This window comes from Limanda limanda, chromosome 15, assembly GCF_963576545.1.
Source record: "Limanda limanda chromosome 15, fLimLim1.1, whole genome shotgun sequence".
NCBI classification, from domain to species: Eukaryota; Metazoa; Chordata; class Actinopteri; order Pleuronectiformes; family Pleuronectidae; genus Limanda; species Limanda limanda.
Genome location: NC_083650.1, coordinates 12,559,762 through 12,574,798, shown reverse-complemented (window position 1 = coordinate 12,574,798; position 15,037 = coordinate 12,559,762). Strand labels below are relative to the sequence as shown.

The 15,037-nt window shown below is 42.2% G+C and overlaps 2 protein-coding genes across 3 annotated transcripts in view; both read right to left on the bottom strand.

The window, feature by feature from the left end:
* Positions 1–4,946, bottom strand: part of LOC133020232 (vinculin-like) — a 24,029-nt gene extending 19,083 nt beyond the window's left edge. For both annotated transcript variants that reach the window (XM_061086723.1, XM_061086724.1), the window contains exon 1: positions 4,559–4,946. In XM_061086723.1, the coding sequence (XP_060942706.1) occupies positions 4,559–4,726 (168 nt within the window). In that variant the 5' untranslated portion in view covers positions 4,727–4,946. The remainder of the gene's footprint in view (positions 1–4,558) is intronic.
* Positions 4,947–8,590: 3,644 nt separating this feature from the next.
* On the bottom strand, positions 8,591–12,840 carry plaua (plasminogen activator, urokinase a). The gene is made up of 11 exons (XM_061086746.1): positions 12,733–12,840; positions 12,075–12,179; positions 11,932–11,977; positions 11,700–11,841; positions 11,047–11,129; positions 10,919–10,960; positions 10,650–10,830; positions 10,388–10,533; positions 10,153–10,293; positions 9,922–10,067; positions 8,591–9,109 (listed from the first exon to the last, which is right to left on the bottom strand). The coding sequence occupies exons 2-11, from the start codon at positions 12,123–12,125 to the stop codon at positions 8,915–8,917; spliced, it is 1,173 nt and encodes a 390-aa protein (XP_060942729.1). The 5' UTR covers positions 12,126–12,179; positions 12,733–12,840; the 3' UTR covers positions 8,591–8,914.
* Between the last annotated feature and the right edge of the window lie 2,197 nt (positions 12,841–15,037).

Here is a 15,037-nt window from a genome sequence, read left to right as displayed (position 1 = left end):
TTTGACCCAGCATTTTGAAACTACGGACAGTAATGCTGCCGATGACTTCCTCTCGTAAAACACCAAAACAGAGCAAGGAAATCGATTTCAGACTATTTTATGCTGCTCTGAGCATTAACTGAAATAATGTTATTATTGGGAAAAATCGAGAAATAGACGGTTATCTGTGTCTTCTTCTTTGTGTCACTAATTTATCATTCAACCCTTTCTAATTTAAGAGCATAGTTTACTTACTTGTTATAGTCAATCACCTTATTTTTTTACAAGAGGGATAAAAGGGTGGTATACGCAAATTTGCAGGGATTTAATTGTAAAACCTTATAATTAATGTTCACAAACACTTGGGAAATGATCCAAATATCTGAGAGCCTCCGTGTTCTTGAGGAAGTTCCTGCTTTAAAAGAACAGGTAGATTCAGAGCTGTGAATTGTGAAGAATGCAGGTCTATGAGTAGAGAACAGGTTGATGGAACTCTACCAGAGTCACATCAGGTCACTGATCACACAGTTTCCTGTAAGCAGGAGCACTTGGAATTGATTATTCGATACATAATTAATGTGAAGGTAAGTGGTTTTCTGAGACACGCTGATGTTGTGGGATGTGTGTGTGTGTGTGTGTGGCTGAACAGCCTGAAAGGTTTGACGGCTCCAGCAGGAAACTGACAGCTGTCAGTCAAAGCTGACAGAAAATAATTAGTCAGGTTTATTTTCAGATCCACAGGCATCAGCTCAAATCAGCTATAGTCCAATCAAAGAATGACGACAAAAAGTGCAGTGCTGCAAATAATGATTCTATTGAATTAAACATTCACACACATTTTTAGCTCTGTTTTTGTCTCCACCAACTCCGATGTTGTGAATATCTGGCTTTCCTGCGAACTGCTGCACTATGGTTACAAGCTAACTTTCTCTCTTCTTCTCTGTATCCGGCACTTAAAAAATGTAAGTTTAACGGAAAAAATTGAATGAAACACTTTTTAAAAATGTGATATTTGCCATCAATCCCTTGACCGTTAGAATTGATTAATCGTTCGTAGTTCACAATAATTGGCTTATATAAGTACAGGTTAGGAGTTGATTTAGGGGAGACTGAGGATGTGTGGACTCATCCTGAATCTGCCAGTGAACAAGAACAACCCAGAGAAGGCGTGTATCTTGATGGTGGAGCAGGATTGTTGAGGACAGTTGGTGTATGAGAATAAGTGGGTGTAGGAGGGAGGGGGGGTATAAGGCTTGGCAGAGTCTGGACCGGAGACGGCAGAGACACTTTCCCCTGTCTCGCAGGGTGATGCCGTCCGGCTGCAAAAGGCTGTTTCTCCTCTTCTCCACATCTCTCCTCTTCCTCCCCTCATTCTGCATTACGCTCTTTCGACAGTTTTAGTCGTGAGTCTCTCGCTGCTCTCCTCTCCTCCTCTTTCTGCTGTTCCTTCAGGCCGCAGTCACTTCACTTAACGGTAAATCTATTTATTCCTTCCTCCCCCTCCTCCAACCAGACACACTCAAGAGTCTGTGTTGACTCCTTCAGGAGTACGCAACTTCTCACACACCACAGAGGCGCCTCTCTCATCAGCCTCAACTTCAGCAATCTCACACTTTTAAACACACCAACCAGCATCTTGGAGATCTGTCGGTGGATCAGTGACGACCCAACGCATCCACCTCTGACAGATTGAGACTGACACCATCACCATCTTGTGTGTTTCCCAGTGACCTAGATTTTTTAAGTACCCCCTACAGTGATCCCACCCTGGACGGGATAACAGTGTAATTGTATCAGTGTCCAGTGGGACTCTTGATGGTGGCACGTTGCTGTGTCCAGACTTATGTCTTCGCTCAAACTGCGCAAGTGTAGAACTGAATCTGCTTTCTAAAATAAAGCATATCTTCTCTCAAGTGTGTGTGTATGTGTTTGTGTGTGTGTGTGTGTGTGTGTGTGTATCAGTGTTCGGTTTCCTTTAGATCCAATTAGGTTTGTCTACCCAGCAACCAGCCGCTGTTGATTGTACACGCCCTGTTATCAAGAACCTTTTGGGCTTTCCTTCAACACCTTTTTTTCTCTCCTTCAACACCTTATTTTCACCCACTTGTGGTACTCTCACTCCTCCATCAGTGAACTACACAACTATCCATCACCTCCTCTTCCGCTGCATGTTCAGCTTGTGTCATCGCAAGTAACCCCAAGAACACAACAGGGAAACAGCTGAGGCCAGAGGAAAACATTATAACTTGTCTTTCCCTTCCCGTCAGATATGGGAGTCCTTCCATATCTGACACCGCAGAGTCACTGTGGCTTTAGCCCTGTAGCCTCAGATCTCCATCATCCGCGACCCAGCGACAGGCCCGAGGCTGCCATTAGTCTCCTTCTGCTCGCTGTCTGGATGGATCAGCCGGATGGATCCACAAGGACAAGCAGAGAATAGGGGGTGTGGAGAGGTGTGCCCTAAGCAATGGGAAATCAAGGACTCAGTGTCACTTAGTCCTTGATATTGCGTAAAAGGTATTGCGTTTGAGGTTTTTTATTTTTTTCCCATCTATACACGTCAGAGGGTTTGAGTTGATCTAAATGGTCCTTTTCATTATCAGTTAATGAGATCATTTATCATAATGATCTTGTGTGTCACACAGGGAGGCAGCAGCGTCGTGTCAGAGCTGGATACGACAACAGTTCAGACCAAAAAAGCTGCAGAATTCACTAGAAGTAAGAATATTTTTTACAATCCCACAATCTACAATCTCACAAAGCTCTGCAAATGAAAACCACAGCAGACTTGTTCTCAAGGAATATTTTTTTCTTGAAGAGGAAACCTGGCCAGAGGAATAGCTCTGTGTGATTCATGTGTTCCAGCTTCAATATAGAGAAATGCTCAATCAAAAAATTCTGTCAAAGATGTTTGAAGGTAAAACCACCAAAACTAATGAAAGCAAAAGACAGGGGCGGACCCAGGGGTGGGGCCAGGGGGGGATGAAGTGCCCTGTAAAAAAGCGTCGCTTACGAGCAATAAACACATTAAATATGACATTTAAAAAAATATATTTTTTAAATACTAACACCTGTGCTTCATTAAAATATATGTTAAATGATGTGCGGCTTGGCTCATATAGAGCTAACAGTAAACAAGGGATGCCTTAAATGTGCACCTTACTGAATCAGGAACTGTGCAAGGATGATTGGCCCCCATGTGTAAATTGTAAAACTCCAGGAGTAAACCAGACATGACCCCACACTGCTCCTCCCTGACTCTGCCAGAAACCTACAGTTCATCATCATCACGTCTGTTTGACACAAAGCAACATGGAACCAGCTTCATTTGCTTATTCAAGCGTAATAAAAGTTGTTCATCCTGTCAGCTGCGTGAGTGAGGCCCGGTCACAAATGCATCATTTTTAACACTGACCTCTGCTCAGCATTAATGATGTGGCCTGTATAGATTTTTCCAGTCAGTGCATGCAGAGGACACATCAGTGTCTGAGTGAAGCTTTCAAAATGACCATTTAGAGTCAAGATGACAGAGGAGGAAAAGCAGAGGGGGAAAGAAGGAACAGGGAGGAGGTGTAGGAGGATGAGGAGGACAAGTGGGAGTCTGATGAATGTCCAGAGAGTGTTGCTATAGTCTCTGTGGAGGTTATTACCATGAATGGATGCAGTCAGTCTATTCAATTCATTGTTCTACAAACTGCAAATTCTGACATAATCTAAGTGAGTTCAATAAAGCTGCAGAAACATGTGTGTGCGTGTGCGTGTGCGTGTGAGAGAGAGAGACACTCAGTTAATTCAGTCATTGCTCGTTTCTTCCGCCCCACAAACTTCATTGAACTCAGCAGCCATCTGATTATCATTCGGGAGCAGAGTTTGACATGTTGTGCTGCACACGCAAACATAGACACACACACACACAAACACACACACACACACACACACACAGTCGGGTCTCCATGACTTCAGAGGGCATTACATTGACTGACATTATTTTCCTGGACGGCTTGCCTAAAACTAAACATACCCCTGACCTGAATCTTATTGTAAACCTAACCTGTACCTAACCATACCTCACCAAACCTAAACCTAAACCTAAACCTAAACCTAAACCTAAATATAAACCTAATCCCAACCTATCCCTATCCAGCCCTAACCTAATGGAAACCTAACATTAAAACAACCTAAAATGTAATGATTTACATTATGGGGACTTGTGTTTTGTCCTAATAATGTGAAGCACACACACACACACACACACACACACACACACACACACACAGATGACACTGCAGGAGCTCATGAAACACTACTGATAGTCAGCTGGGTCTATGACACTTTCATCTCATTTTAATGGCGAGCAGAGATCAAGCTGAAAGTGCCATTAATGGGAATGGAAGCCACTCGGATGAGAATGACCTGCTCTGTGCAGAACAGACACTTTGATGAGCTGCTCTTCTCATGATTTGTCACACTGATGGAAGAAGAGGCATTAATGTCACACCAGGCTGTGGACTGTTGGGAAGTTTGGGAGACTGCAGCTGGGGAAGAGGAGCAGAGACGCCCTGCTGTGGGTCTAACTCACCCGGACCAGGTTGCTGACTGCCGCCTGCACCGCGGCCACCGGCACCGTGAGATCCGGGATGGCTTTCCCGTCCACCTCCCCCTCCTCGTGCATGATGACCAGGTGGGAGATCTGCTGGGCCACCGGCTCCAGGATACTCTCGATGGTCTTGGTGTGGAACACCGGCATCGTGAACGACTTTGCACCGCAGCTCCGACAAATGAAAGGCGGCTGGTCGCTCCAGCACCGAGGATCTTCTCCTTCTCCTCCTCCTTCTCCGGTCCTGTGCTCACCGACACCCGCAGGAGGACAGATCCCGAGTCCCGAGTCCAAGCAGCCCCTGAGAGGACAGCTCCTCCTCCCGGTGTGCAGCGCTGCTTCCTCCGCTGAGCACCTCGGTCCCTCCCGGCTGGACTCACACGGTCGGTGTCCTCCGGGGGGAGCGACCCAGAATCGTGACAGGAGAATTCGCCGCCCTCCAGCCAATCACAGCGAAGCAATACAGCTGCCAGGCGGGTTGGTGCTTGTGCACTGACGCTTCCCCTGCACGCACGCATCACGCACACACACATATACACACACACACACACACACACACACACACACATGCAATGCAAATGAGAGCTCTTCCCAAATTACGTCATGCATACGAGTGGCCCAAAAATGGTGTTGGGCAAAGTTAAAGGGAAATAAGGGACATGGGAGGAAATGTGTTACAAGGGACACAAGGTGCAGCATCTACAGCTGAGGGGACATATGTGAACCTGCTCCTGCAGCCGGTAAAGGTCATGTCCATATGTGTGGAGCCACAGAGGACACAGGGACGTGGAGCTGCATCTGTGTCTGTAATGTGGTAGAAAACGGTCGGTGTCTGCCTTTTTTTTCATGAAGCTTCCAACCTGCATCTGATATTTGATCTGTGTTCATTAAAAGGTGGGTCAGGGGTTCATGTCTCCAGGTCTCAATGTGCAGGTCTAAATAAAGACTGTGGATTCAGTTTGCTGCTGCTGCTACTGCAGCTAGGAGAAGAAGTCTTGAACGATCCGGAACCCACACAGACACAGACACACACACACACACACACACACACACACACACACACACACACACACACACACACACACACACACACACACACACACAGTTCCTTCAGTCTTTAAAGTGACACTCAGGATCCTTGAGGAATTAGCTGTCCTGCTGGTTTGAAACCCACCCAGCAGGTTGCACTAGAAATTGGGATTTGCATTAAATTAAGGCAAAATAATTGATTTGCTGTAGTAAAAGTATAGTACTATGTTAAATACCTATGAATTAGAGGGACACATTCAGATGTATCCTGTACTTTATCTGCACTAGTCTGATTTCTCTGATGTGTGTGTGTGTGTGTGTGTGTGTGTGTCTGTGTGTGTGTGTCTGTGTCTGTGTTTATTGGTAAGGGTTGCCCCTGCTCCTCAAGCCTGAATTTGACTGGTGGGGAAACCAGAAACCTTGGCAGCAAAATCACAGGTATTTATACCCCCTGAGAGTCGTGTCGGCCAAAGAGCCAGCAGCAAAGGACCCCCCCTCTCCAACCCCACCCTGTGTGGTGTGTGAGTGTGTGTCCTTAACCCAAACCTCAGAGGCAGGACAGTCTGGTCCACCTGGTTGCTGTAGTGTAGACCCGGTATTTCCTCTCCTCTCCTCTCCTCTCCTCTCCTCTCCTCTCCTCTCCTCTCCTCTCCTCTCCTCTCCTCTCCTCTCCTCTCCTCTCCTCTCCTCTCCTCTCCTCTCCTCTCCTCTCCTCTCCTCTCCTCTCATCACTCGTAGGAATTGTCCTTAAAGAGGAGTGAGCCTCACACTCTCAGCATCTTCAACCCATATATGGGTAGTTGTGAGAAGCTATAAAGTAAACTGGTGTCTGTGAATAATTGGGGGGGACTGGGAGAGACTGCTGTGAACTGCGTATCTGTTTATGTGGACTTGTCCAAACAGACTTTGATAGAAAACATTGCAGCAGGTTGCTTACAGATGCTCTGAAGGGTACTCTCAATAATGACGCGATGACCAGCTGGATTGTGGTCGCTCAGCACAGCAAGCTAATCCTCACACTATGATTAATCATGTTATTTTTTCGTGGACGGGGGAGGGAGCTTAGGGATGTTAGACAGAGAGGTGGAAATCAGGATTCATCTGAACTCAGGTTCATACAGATGAACTGTCCCTTCTATTACTTAAAATTGCACAGAAGTCATTGTAGAGTTGAACTGTGCTTTAAAACAGCAACTAGGCTACATCATATACATCACTTTATATAAAGATGGAGAACACACTCCACTTCCTCACACTATCCAGAAATGAACCCAAAATATACCGGATACGAACGCTGCCCTCTTGGAGCCAGAGGGGATGGAGCCGCGGCAGCGAGGTCCTCTCAATGCACGCGCTCGACCAATCACAGAGTCAGTTTCAGTTGTCAGTCATGACGCTTCACCTCAAATGTACAGCATCAAATAACTTGGACATACATTGGTGAGATAACAACTACCTAAAATGACAGAAAGCATCTGTGAGAAAAGTTTATTTGACTTTGTAGCTTGGTCCATGTCCCGTTCACTAACATGGAGCAGGTCTGATTTATGACCTATACTCCACCCAGCCACCAGGTGGAACACTGAGACACTTTGGTTTCACTTTTGGGCAGCTGTCATCGGTAGCATGGTTATATACAGTCTATTGACTACATATGTGCTATATATCTGTGGGCTCATAGTTGGTATTTGTAGCCCCAAAGTAAGAGTGATATATATTCTTAGTTATTCAGCAACAATTCTGACTAAATAGCTGCCTCAAGGACTTTTAGGTTATGTCAGTCTTCATCACAGTTTTCCATTCTCAATAAGCTTAGCAACCATTCATAGTGCTGACATTCATGTTCCCTAGAGGACAAATCCATAGGACCCTTAGGATCTATTAAGTTGATCGATTGCCATTAAATCTGCTTGACTCATTCAAGTTCCATGTTCACGTATGATTACATTTAATTGCAGTGATTCTGTCTCATCTAAAGAGCCATCATCTGGTTGTCAAATAGACACATTTAGAACTAAATATCTGCATTATTTTCCCTTTGGCCTCAGGTGGTTGTCCTTAAAGCTAACTCGCAAGTGTCCACATGCTAACATGCTAATTCAAATTTAGTGAACACAATAAACATGAACAGGCTTGAATTCTATGATCCTTGATCATGTTTTCTCTTTTATTCATCTCTCTTTCTGTTCTTTTTCTTTTCTCAGTCTGTTTTTGTCCCAACAATCTGCTTTTCTTTTTTATTTGTCAAGATCATATAACACAGACTTATTGATTTGTAATCCTGAACACAGAGACCTGAACTCTTTCTCCATCTCTGTCTTGAGTCAACGAGGAGGAAATAATTTGACAAATCATGACGGAGAAAAGAGATGTAAATAAGTTTTGTACAGTTTACATTCCTGGCACGAGAGAAGGGAGATTAAGATTAAGATGAGTATGTGTATTAAGCCTAAAATGTCCCTTTAGTTATTTATAGAAACTTATAAAGATTCTGCTCTGCCAATGTAGAGATGGTCTTGAGACTAGAAGGAGCTGCCTGGAAGTATTTTATTTCACCCAACACTGCCCTACAGTGGTGAACTTAGTCACAATTCAACCGAAGGACGCTGTTAAAACACCACATTGAACAGTTTTGTCTTAATTTCTACAGTAATGTTATTCCAGAAGGTCTGATAGAGCTTTTTCTTACATGTTCTTGTTTTCATTTTTATATGTTAAAGGAATTAAAATCCTAACTCATAAGCAGTAAAAACTTGAAAAAGTGAGTTAGTTTCTTTTTTTTGGTCACATGCTCACATCTATGTCTTCTACCTGTAGCTGCTCTCTTGAAATTATAAAATATCAACTCAGGAACAAAAAGGAAGTGTGTGTGTGTGTGTGTGTGTGTGTGTGTGTGTGTGTGTGTGTGTGTGTGTGTGTGTGTGTGTGTTTTCACATGGATTGGTATGTGATGCAGTACTATTACAAACACATGACAGACATATGTAATAGAAACTCTGCTTTATTATTTTTTTTAAATGCTCATCAACAGGGCCAGCCCTCTTCAAGAGAACAAGGTTATAAAATTATATTACATAAATAAACTCTAATACTCTTATTATAACAAGTTTGCATACAGTAAAAAAAATGTTTTAAATATGGAACAAAATAACATTTTAAAACATTCACTCAGAACAGTTACAGCAATAATTCACTTCAAAAAGCCATTTTCTTTGCACATTAATATCAATTTTGATTCCCACAAAGCTGCAGCCACTTTTTCCTTCATAGACACAAGCAACACCCAACAGGGATCTTCCTGCCACAGCATCATTTTGTGGGATACATTTTTCCCACCATGTATTCGGGGAGGCCCGTTTTTGCTGCCATCCACTTGTTGTACCTGGTGACCTGCGTGTAGACACCGGGTTTGTTTTTCAGTGCGCATTTTTCACCCCAGCTTACCACCCCGAACAGAAACATCTTGCCAGACACCTCACACACCAACGGACCACCGGAGTCCCCCTGTGAGGAGAGGACAAGACAGGTAAGTACGAATTGAATCAAAGTTCATTCATATATCACGTTTTAAAATAACCACCATTTACCAAAGTGCTGAATAGGCTTAAAACAAACATAAAAAGGAAATAAGACTTAAGCAATGATTTAAACATTTGTAGAGGCTGTTCTAATATGAAGAGGCAAACTGTTCCAGAGACTAGAGGCAGCTACTGCAAAGGCCTGGCCGACAGGAACGACTGCAGGCCAGGCAATACCTCTAACTTTTTTGATCCAGATCTTCTTTGATTTCCTATTTTTCACATGGGCACAGTATAGTATGGTCTGAAACTAAAATTACACAATGAAATAAGATGTTTGAAATTACAATAATGAAATGTTTCTGCGCAGTGAGAAATTCCTTAGAGCTGAGTGAAAAACTTGTTAAATCACTTCTGGTGTGTATACACATTATGTGATACACTTGTTTCTTAAGATTATTAATGACCTCAAGTTAAGAAAGAATGTCGACATGAATAAACCTCAAGGCTGAAAAAGTGTGAAATTTGTGATGAGAATGTACACGAATGTATAGAGTGAGTGATAAAAGGTGGCGATAAGGTGAGATGAAATACCACGAGGGAGGAAACACCTTTGAAGAAGAGGAAGAAATACTATACTATAATACTATAATAGTTTAATGCTGCCAGAGGTCACTGAGATTCAAACACATTGCAAATCTGCATATGAGTTTTTACGCGATGTTCTTTATGCACTTATCTTTTGTCTCCTGGTTTGAACATTCTTTACATATTCATCAAAGTGTGTTTTTCACTCACGCTGCAGGCGTCAGTGCTCCAGTCAGGGCTCTCAGCGCACATCATATTCTTGGTGATGCGGTCTCCATAGTACGATTCACTTTTACAGTCAGTCTGGGAGAGCAGGTTCACCTCGGCCTGTTTCAGTATCTTTGAGAACCGTCCAACTGCAGATGACCAGAGTGTGAGACGTAAGAAACACTGAAACAGCACAGAGAACAGTCATGAGTCTGAAGAAGAGAGGTCATTTACGGTAGCTCTCCTTTCCATATCCTGCGATGCTGCATTGAACTCCTGCAGGAAGTTGAGTGCGAGAAGGAGGAACACACACTGTCCGCGCAGACGCTGACCTCACAGCACATCCTCCACTTCTGCTTTTAATCTTGAGCAGTGCTGGGAGATAGACAAGCACATATTTGAGCACCCTGCACACAGAGAACCCACACTGCTCTTTGTTTTTCATACCCTCAATGATATCTGTGCTCACCGATGTCATTGTCATAGCTGGACATGTTGTATTTTTGGTGGACGATGAGTTTTTCCACAGTGAAGCTCTGCTCCTTGACAGGATCTGTGTCATTGATGGCAGACTTCCCCAGAAACACAGACAGATCACTGAGTGTGTTCCCTAAGCTGAACAATAACACAAACATATTACATACCCAAATGAGTCACATTGCCATTGTAGTACGGAAATTACAGTGGAGGAAATTATAGGGTGCTCCATTGTCTGTGTGTGTTTTTCTCACCCATCTTCGAAGCAGTGAGCAGCTGTGAGAACCCAGCAAGGTGCAATAAGGGAGCCGCCACAGACAAACTTGCGGTTCTTAAAAAAGATAGCAGCGACCCATGGGTGTGACTCTATGGGTGTGAAGGAACCACCCACAATTTTGTTCCCCCTGCGCTCGAACCTCTCACCACATGTCCTCTCTGCATGGGGGGGGGGGGGGACAAGTCAGTGAAGGCTGACGATCACAATATGCCAAAGAGAAAAGGATGAGAAATGTGTTCAAACTACCTGAATCAACAGAGGGTGGAGGTGTCTTTGCTGGCCTGTAACCTGCGCAGGGGTAAACAATAAATATGATTAGAAAAAAAAAATCAAACATACATTATCTCAATGATTTTCTCATGTGTCCATCTTACATCTGGGAATGTTGCAGAATTCTTTCACATTCCTCCTTCCTCTTCGGACATGGCACCACGGCATCAACTGCTTGTCAGGATTCCTAGTGTTTAAGATAAATCAAATAGAACACATTTCAGTGAAATCAAAACCCAAAGAACATGTACATAATATACATCTTACACTACAGATGGAATGTTATTTGTGGAGGACAAACTTGTGTAAAGTGCAGTGGCACAGGATGATTGCATGAGGATAAGAACTGCATTTAGCATTATCCATAAGATATTGAAATGGATGTATATGGATATATAGATGGTTATAAGTTTATAGGCAGGTATGGTATACAATATAAAATATTGGTATAAAAATTGTATGTACTATATAGTATAGCAGTATGCTACATAAGGATGTTTGTATGCTTCTTTGTATATAGGTATAAAGTAATAAAAAAATCACAATAGTATACAACATGGTATAAATGTAAAAATGGTATGTAACTATATGTATGTGTACATAATAACAGTATGCACATGTCATTTGGATGTTTTTTTATTAATATTGGTGTAAGTAATGGTTACTAGTTGTGGTATGGAAAACAGTGCAACATCAGAGGAGTAATATTAAACATGTGACACCTCTCCAGCCTGGTGACTTATGGAGCATTCTGTACCTGCAGTAGTTATGTGAGCCCAGTCCCTCCACAGCTCCCTTCAGAGCACCTTCAAACTTTCTCCAGTTGAGACAGCTGTTGCCACCTGCCGACTCGGAAACACGTCCCCTGTAACTGCTCCCGTCTCCAGACTGACACATCTCTGTAGATCACAAGACAAAGAGAGAGATCAGTGAACACATCTGGTGACATATAAATGAGTATTAAGTGTCGCCCGGAGAGTTGGTTTTACCTCCACGAGTCTCTTTATGTCTTAGAGACCATCCTCTTGAAAAAGCCTGAGAGGAACACACATAAACCCAGTCACGCATATTAAATGAAACCATTCGAATCTTGGGGAAATTAATCAAGTCACTTCCTCATATTGTTACTTACCATGTTCACACTGAATGCTGCATAGACAGCGAGAATTATGAACAGTTTCATATTTAGTGCTGGTTTCACTTCTGCTTACTGGGGATATTTCTGTCTGAGAAAAGTCTGTAAGACAATGGAACATAACAACATTGGACGATGAGATTTGGAGCCGCTCCTTATATGGAGTTTATCATCATGGGTACAGGACACACAGGACAGAAACAAGTATGACGGTGGAAGAGACATGTGGTCGTGTTGTCTGGGTTCCAATGTGCCTGTCCTCAGTTCACACAATGTGACATCTCTGTTGATTGTGTATGTGCATTTTAATGCAGAGGGAAACATGGTTTAATGTGAGAGGAGCAGATAGAGCTCGCTCACTGCGTGCACTGTGTGCTGGAAACACAATCCTTATCTATGCAGTGAGCGTAATATCAACTTATACTAGAAGAGTACTGCAAAGCACATTCACATTAGTTTAGCAAGTCCAAACATTGCATTTCTAGATATAATCAAGTATGAACGTGATTATAACGAGATAAAATGGCTTAATGCTTAAAAAAATAACTATTTAATGCACAATTTCTGTCAATAAACATTTATAAATACATCATTCTTTTTAAAAAGTAAACCAAACTTTCATAGTCTGGGACGCTTTGTTGTTGATATATTGTACCTTCTGTTCAAACGTGTAGTCCTGATGAAACTCTGGGTTGCAGCTGAAGCGTCCTCTCTGTCTCCTCTCACTTGCACCTGACTGGTGGAAGCACTCACTCTTCTGCTGTTGCACTGCTGATCCTCCTCTTATTTAAGAACACACAGACTACCCATGGGAGGGATTTGTGAGGAAGATAACATCACCACCTCTCTGAAACAAAGCATTTGTCACATCCTGTGACGCATCCACGCTGCCCCCTTCCTCCCTCCCTTTGACCACAATAATACAGAAGAAAAATATTTCCCAAATAGGTAACATGTGTGATGAAGCTGTTGGTGCGGAAGAGATAATGTTGAGACATTTTACAACATTATTTTACCTGAATACAACTTAATTTGTGAACGTGATATATTCAACATAAACAAAAGACCACCATATCACTAAAAACCTGAGTCAATAACTTGTAAAACTGTCATAGTAAATATCTATAAGTGCAGATATTACTCTATAACATAGTCACAATAGCCTACTGTATGTAATTTAATGTACTGTACATACAACTGTAGTTTGTGGGAGTGAATGAAGCACATTCATGTTTTAAATTGGCATCAGCTCAAACTGGCATTTACTTACCCCTTGATTTCCTCCATGGAAGGTGTGTAATAACAACAAGATGTCATGATATATTTTATGTGTTTGCTTGGAACCGTGTTTCATAACTGGCATTTGTTGCAAATGGATTCTCATGAAACTTGCGTGAAGAATGTGGTATTGGTCATGAAATAAGTCATTAAATTGACGTGCGGATCTGGAGCACAGAGCTCATTCAAGAATTTCATCATCCAATGTGTTTAAATTTTCACTGATTTCCAAGGTCATAATTTAGTGATTTTCATAAAATAATCTGGCATTTTTAAGGAACTGATATGAGCAACTATTAATAATATTAGGCTATGCTCTTTTGCATATATTTCCTCTTATTTTATGTATTACTGTGTGATTTCATGCTTCTTCTACTACTACCAATGGTACTGTTACTACTACTACTACTTCTACTACTACTACTACTAATAATAATATATAAATTCAAAATGATGGATACTGTATTACATAATGCAATCGCTCCTCTTACAAGACCAAACATTACATCAGTACTGAGAAATACAGACTCTTGAGTCATCTGCGTGTTATTACGTGCAGATTACTGCATCGCTGATTAGCACCACTGAAAAGTTAATTTCCAGGCCAGTTCAAAAGTAATTTACAGAAATGAAACCATGGAGCAAGGCTTTGTGAACCGGGGGTCTATGATGCCGAATAGAATATAGCATGAAACATGATACAACTGTAAAATAATTTAATTGTTTTGTCGTTCAGGAGCCTTGTATTGTACAAATCTACACTTTAAGTCCCACGCAGGTGTTTTACCAAATGAAGAAGTAAGTATTACACAGAAATGACTGAATCCAGGAAATCCCAGGATTCTTGTGGTTGAAGCATGTGCTAACTAGAGTGTTTGATTTAATAATTTTGTCTGGAGTTGTTTGTCCCCTCAAGCTCAGTCGAGACACCATACTCAATGTAAAGTTCTACAGGTTCACAACTCACCTGATTAAGCTCCTGATGACTTTTCAAATACAGACTCCTGAGTCATCTGCATGTTATTACGTGCCGATTACTGCACCACTGATTAGCACCACTGAAAAGTTAATTTCCGGCCAGTTAAAAAGTAATTTACAGACATGAAACCATGGAGCAAGGCTTTGTGAACCGGGGGTCTATGATGCCGAATAGAATGTAGCATGAAACATGATACAACTGTAAAATAATTTAATTGTTTTGTTGTTCAGGAGCCTTGTATTGTACAAATCGACACTTTAAGTCCCACGCAGGTGTTTTACCAAATGAAGAAGTAAGCAATACACAGAAATGACTGAATCCAGGAAATCCCAGGATGCTTGTGGTTGAAGCATGTGCTAACTAGAGTGTTTGAATTAGTAATTTTGTCTGGAGTTGTTTGTCCCCTCCAGCTCAGTCGAGACACCATACTCTCCGTCTATGTAAAGTTCTACAGGTTCACGACTCACCTCTTTGAGCTCCTGATGTCTTTTCAGATTCCTGTTACAAATCTCCTCTAGATTCCACAGGCCTTTAATTTTAGTGCTTTTTGTTTCATGCAGCAAAAATCAGACACAAGACTAGCGAGTGTAATAGATTTAAAAATCCTTTATTGTGACAAGTGTGATCAAATGTGACCACACAACAATTACAGTTGGATTTAAGAAGCTGGATTGACAAGAATCCATGGCTTTCCTCTGCGTTC

Bases quoted from the DNA above. Each gene is read 5' to 3' on its own strand.
- plaua (XM_061086746.1), bottom strand. From the start codon at position 12,125: ATGAAACTGTTCATAATTCTCGCTGTCTATGCAGCATTCAGTGTGAAC. The intron at 11,842-11,931 runs GTAAAACCAACT...TGTGATCTACAG, and splicing joins ACATAAAGAGACTCGTGGAG to AGATGTGTCAGTCTGGAGAC. The intron at 9,110-9,921 runs GTGAGTGAAAAA...CTCTCCTCACAG, and splicing joins GGAGCACTGACGCCTGCAGC to GGGGACTCCGGTGGTCCGTT.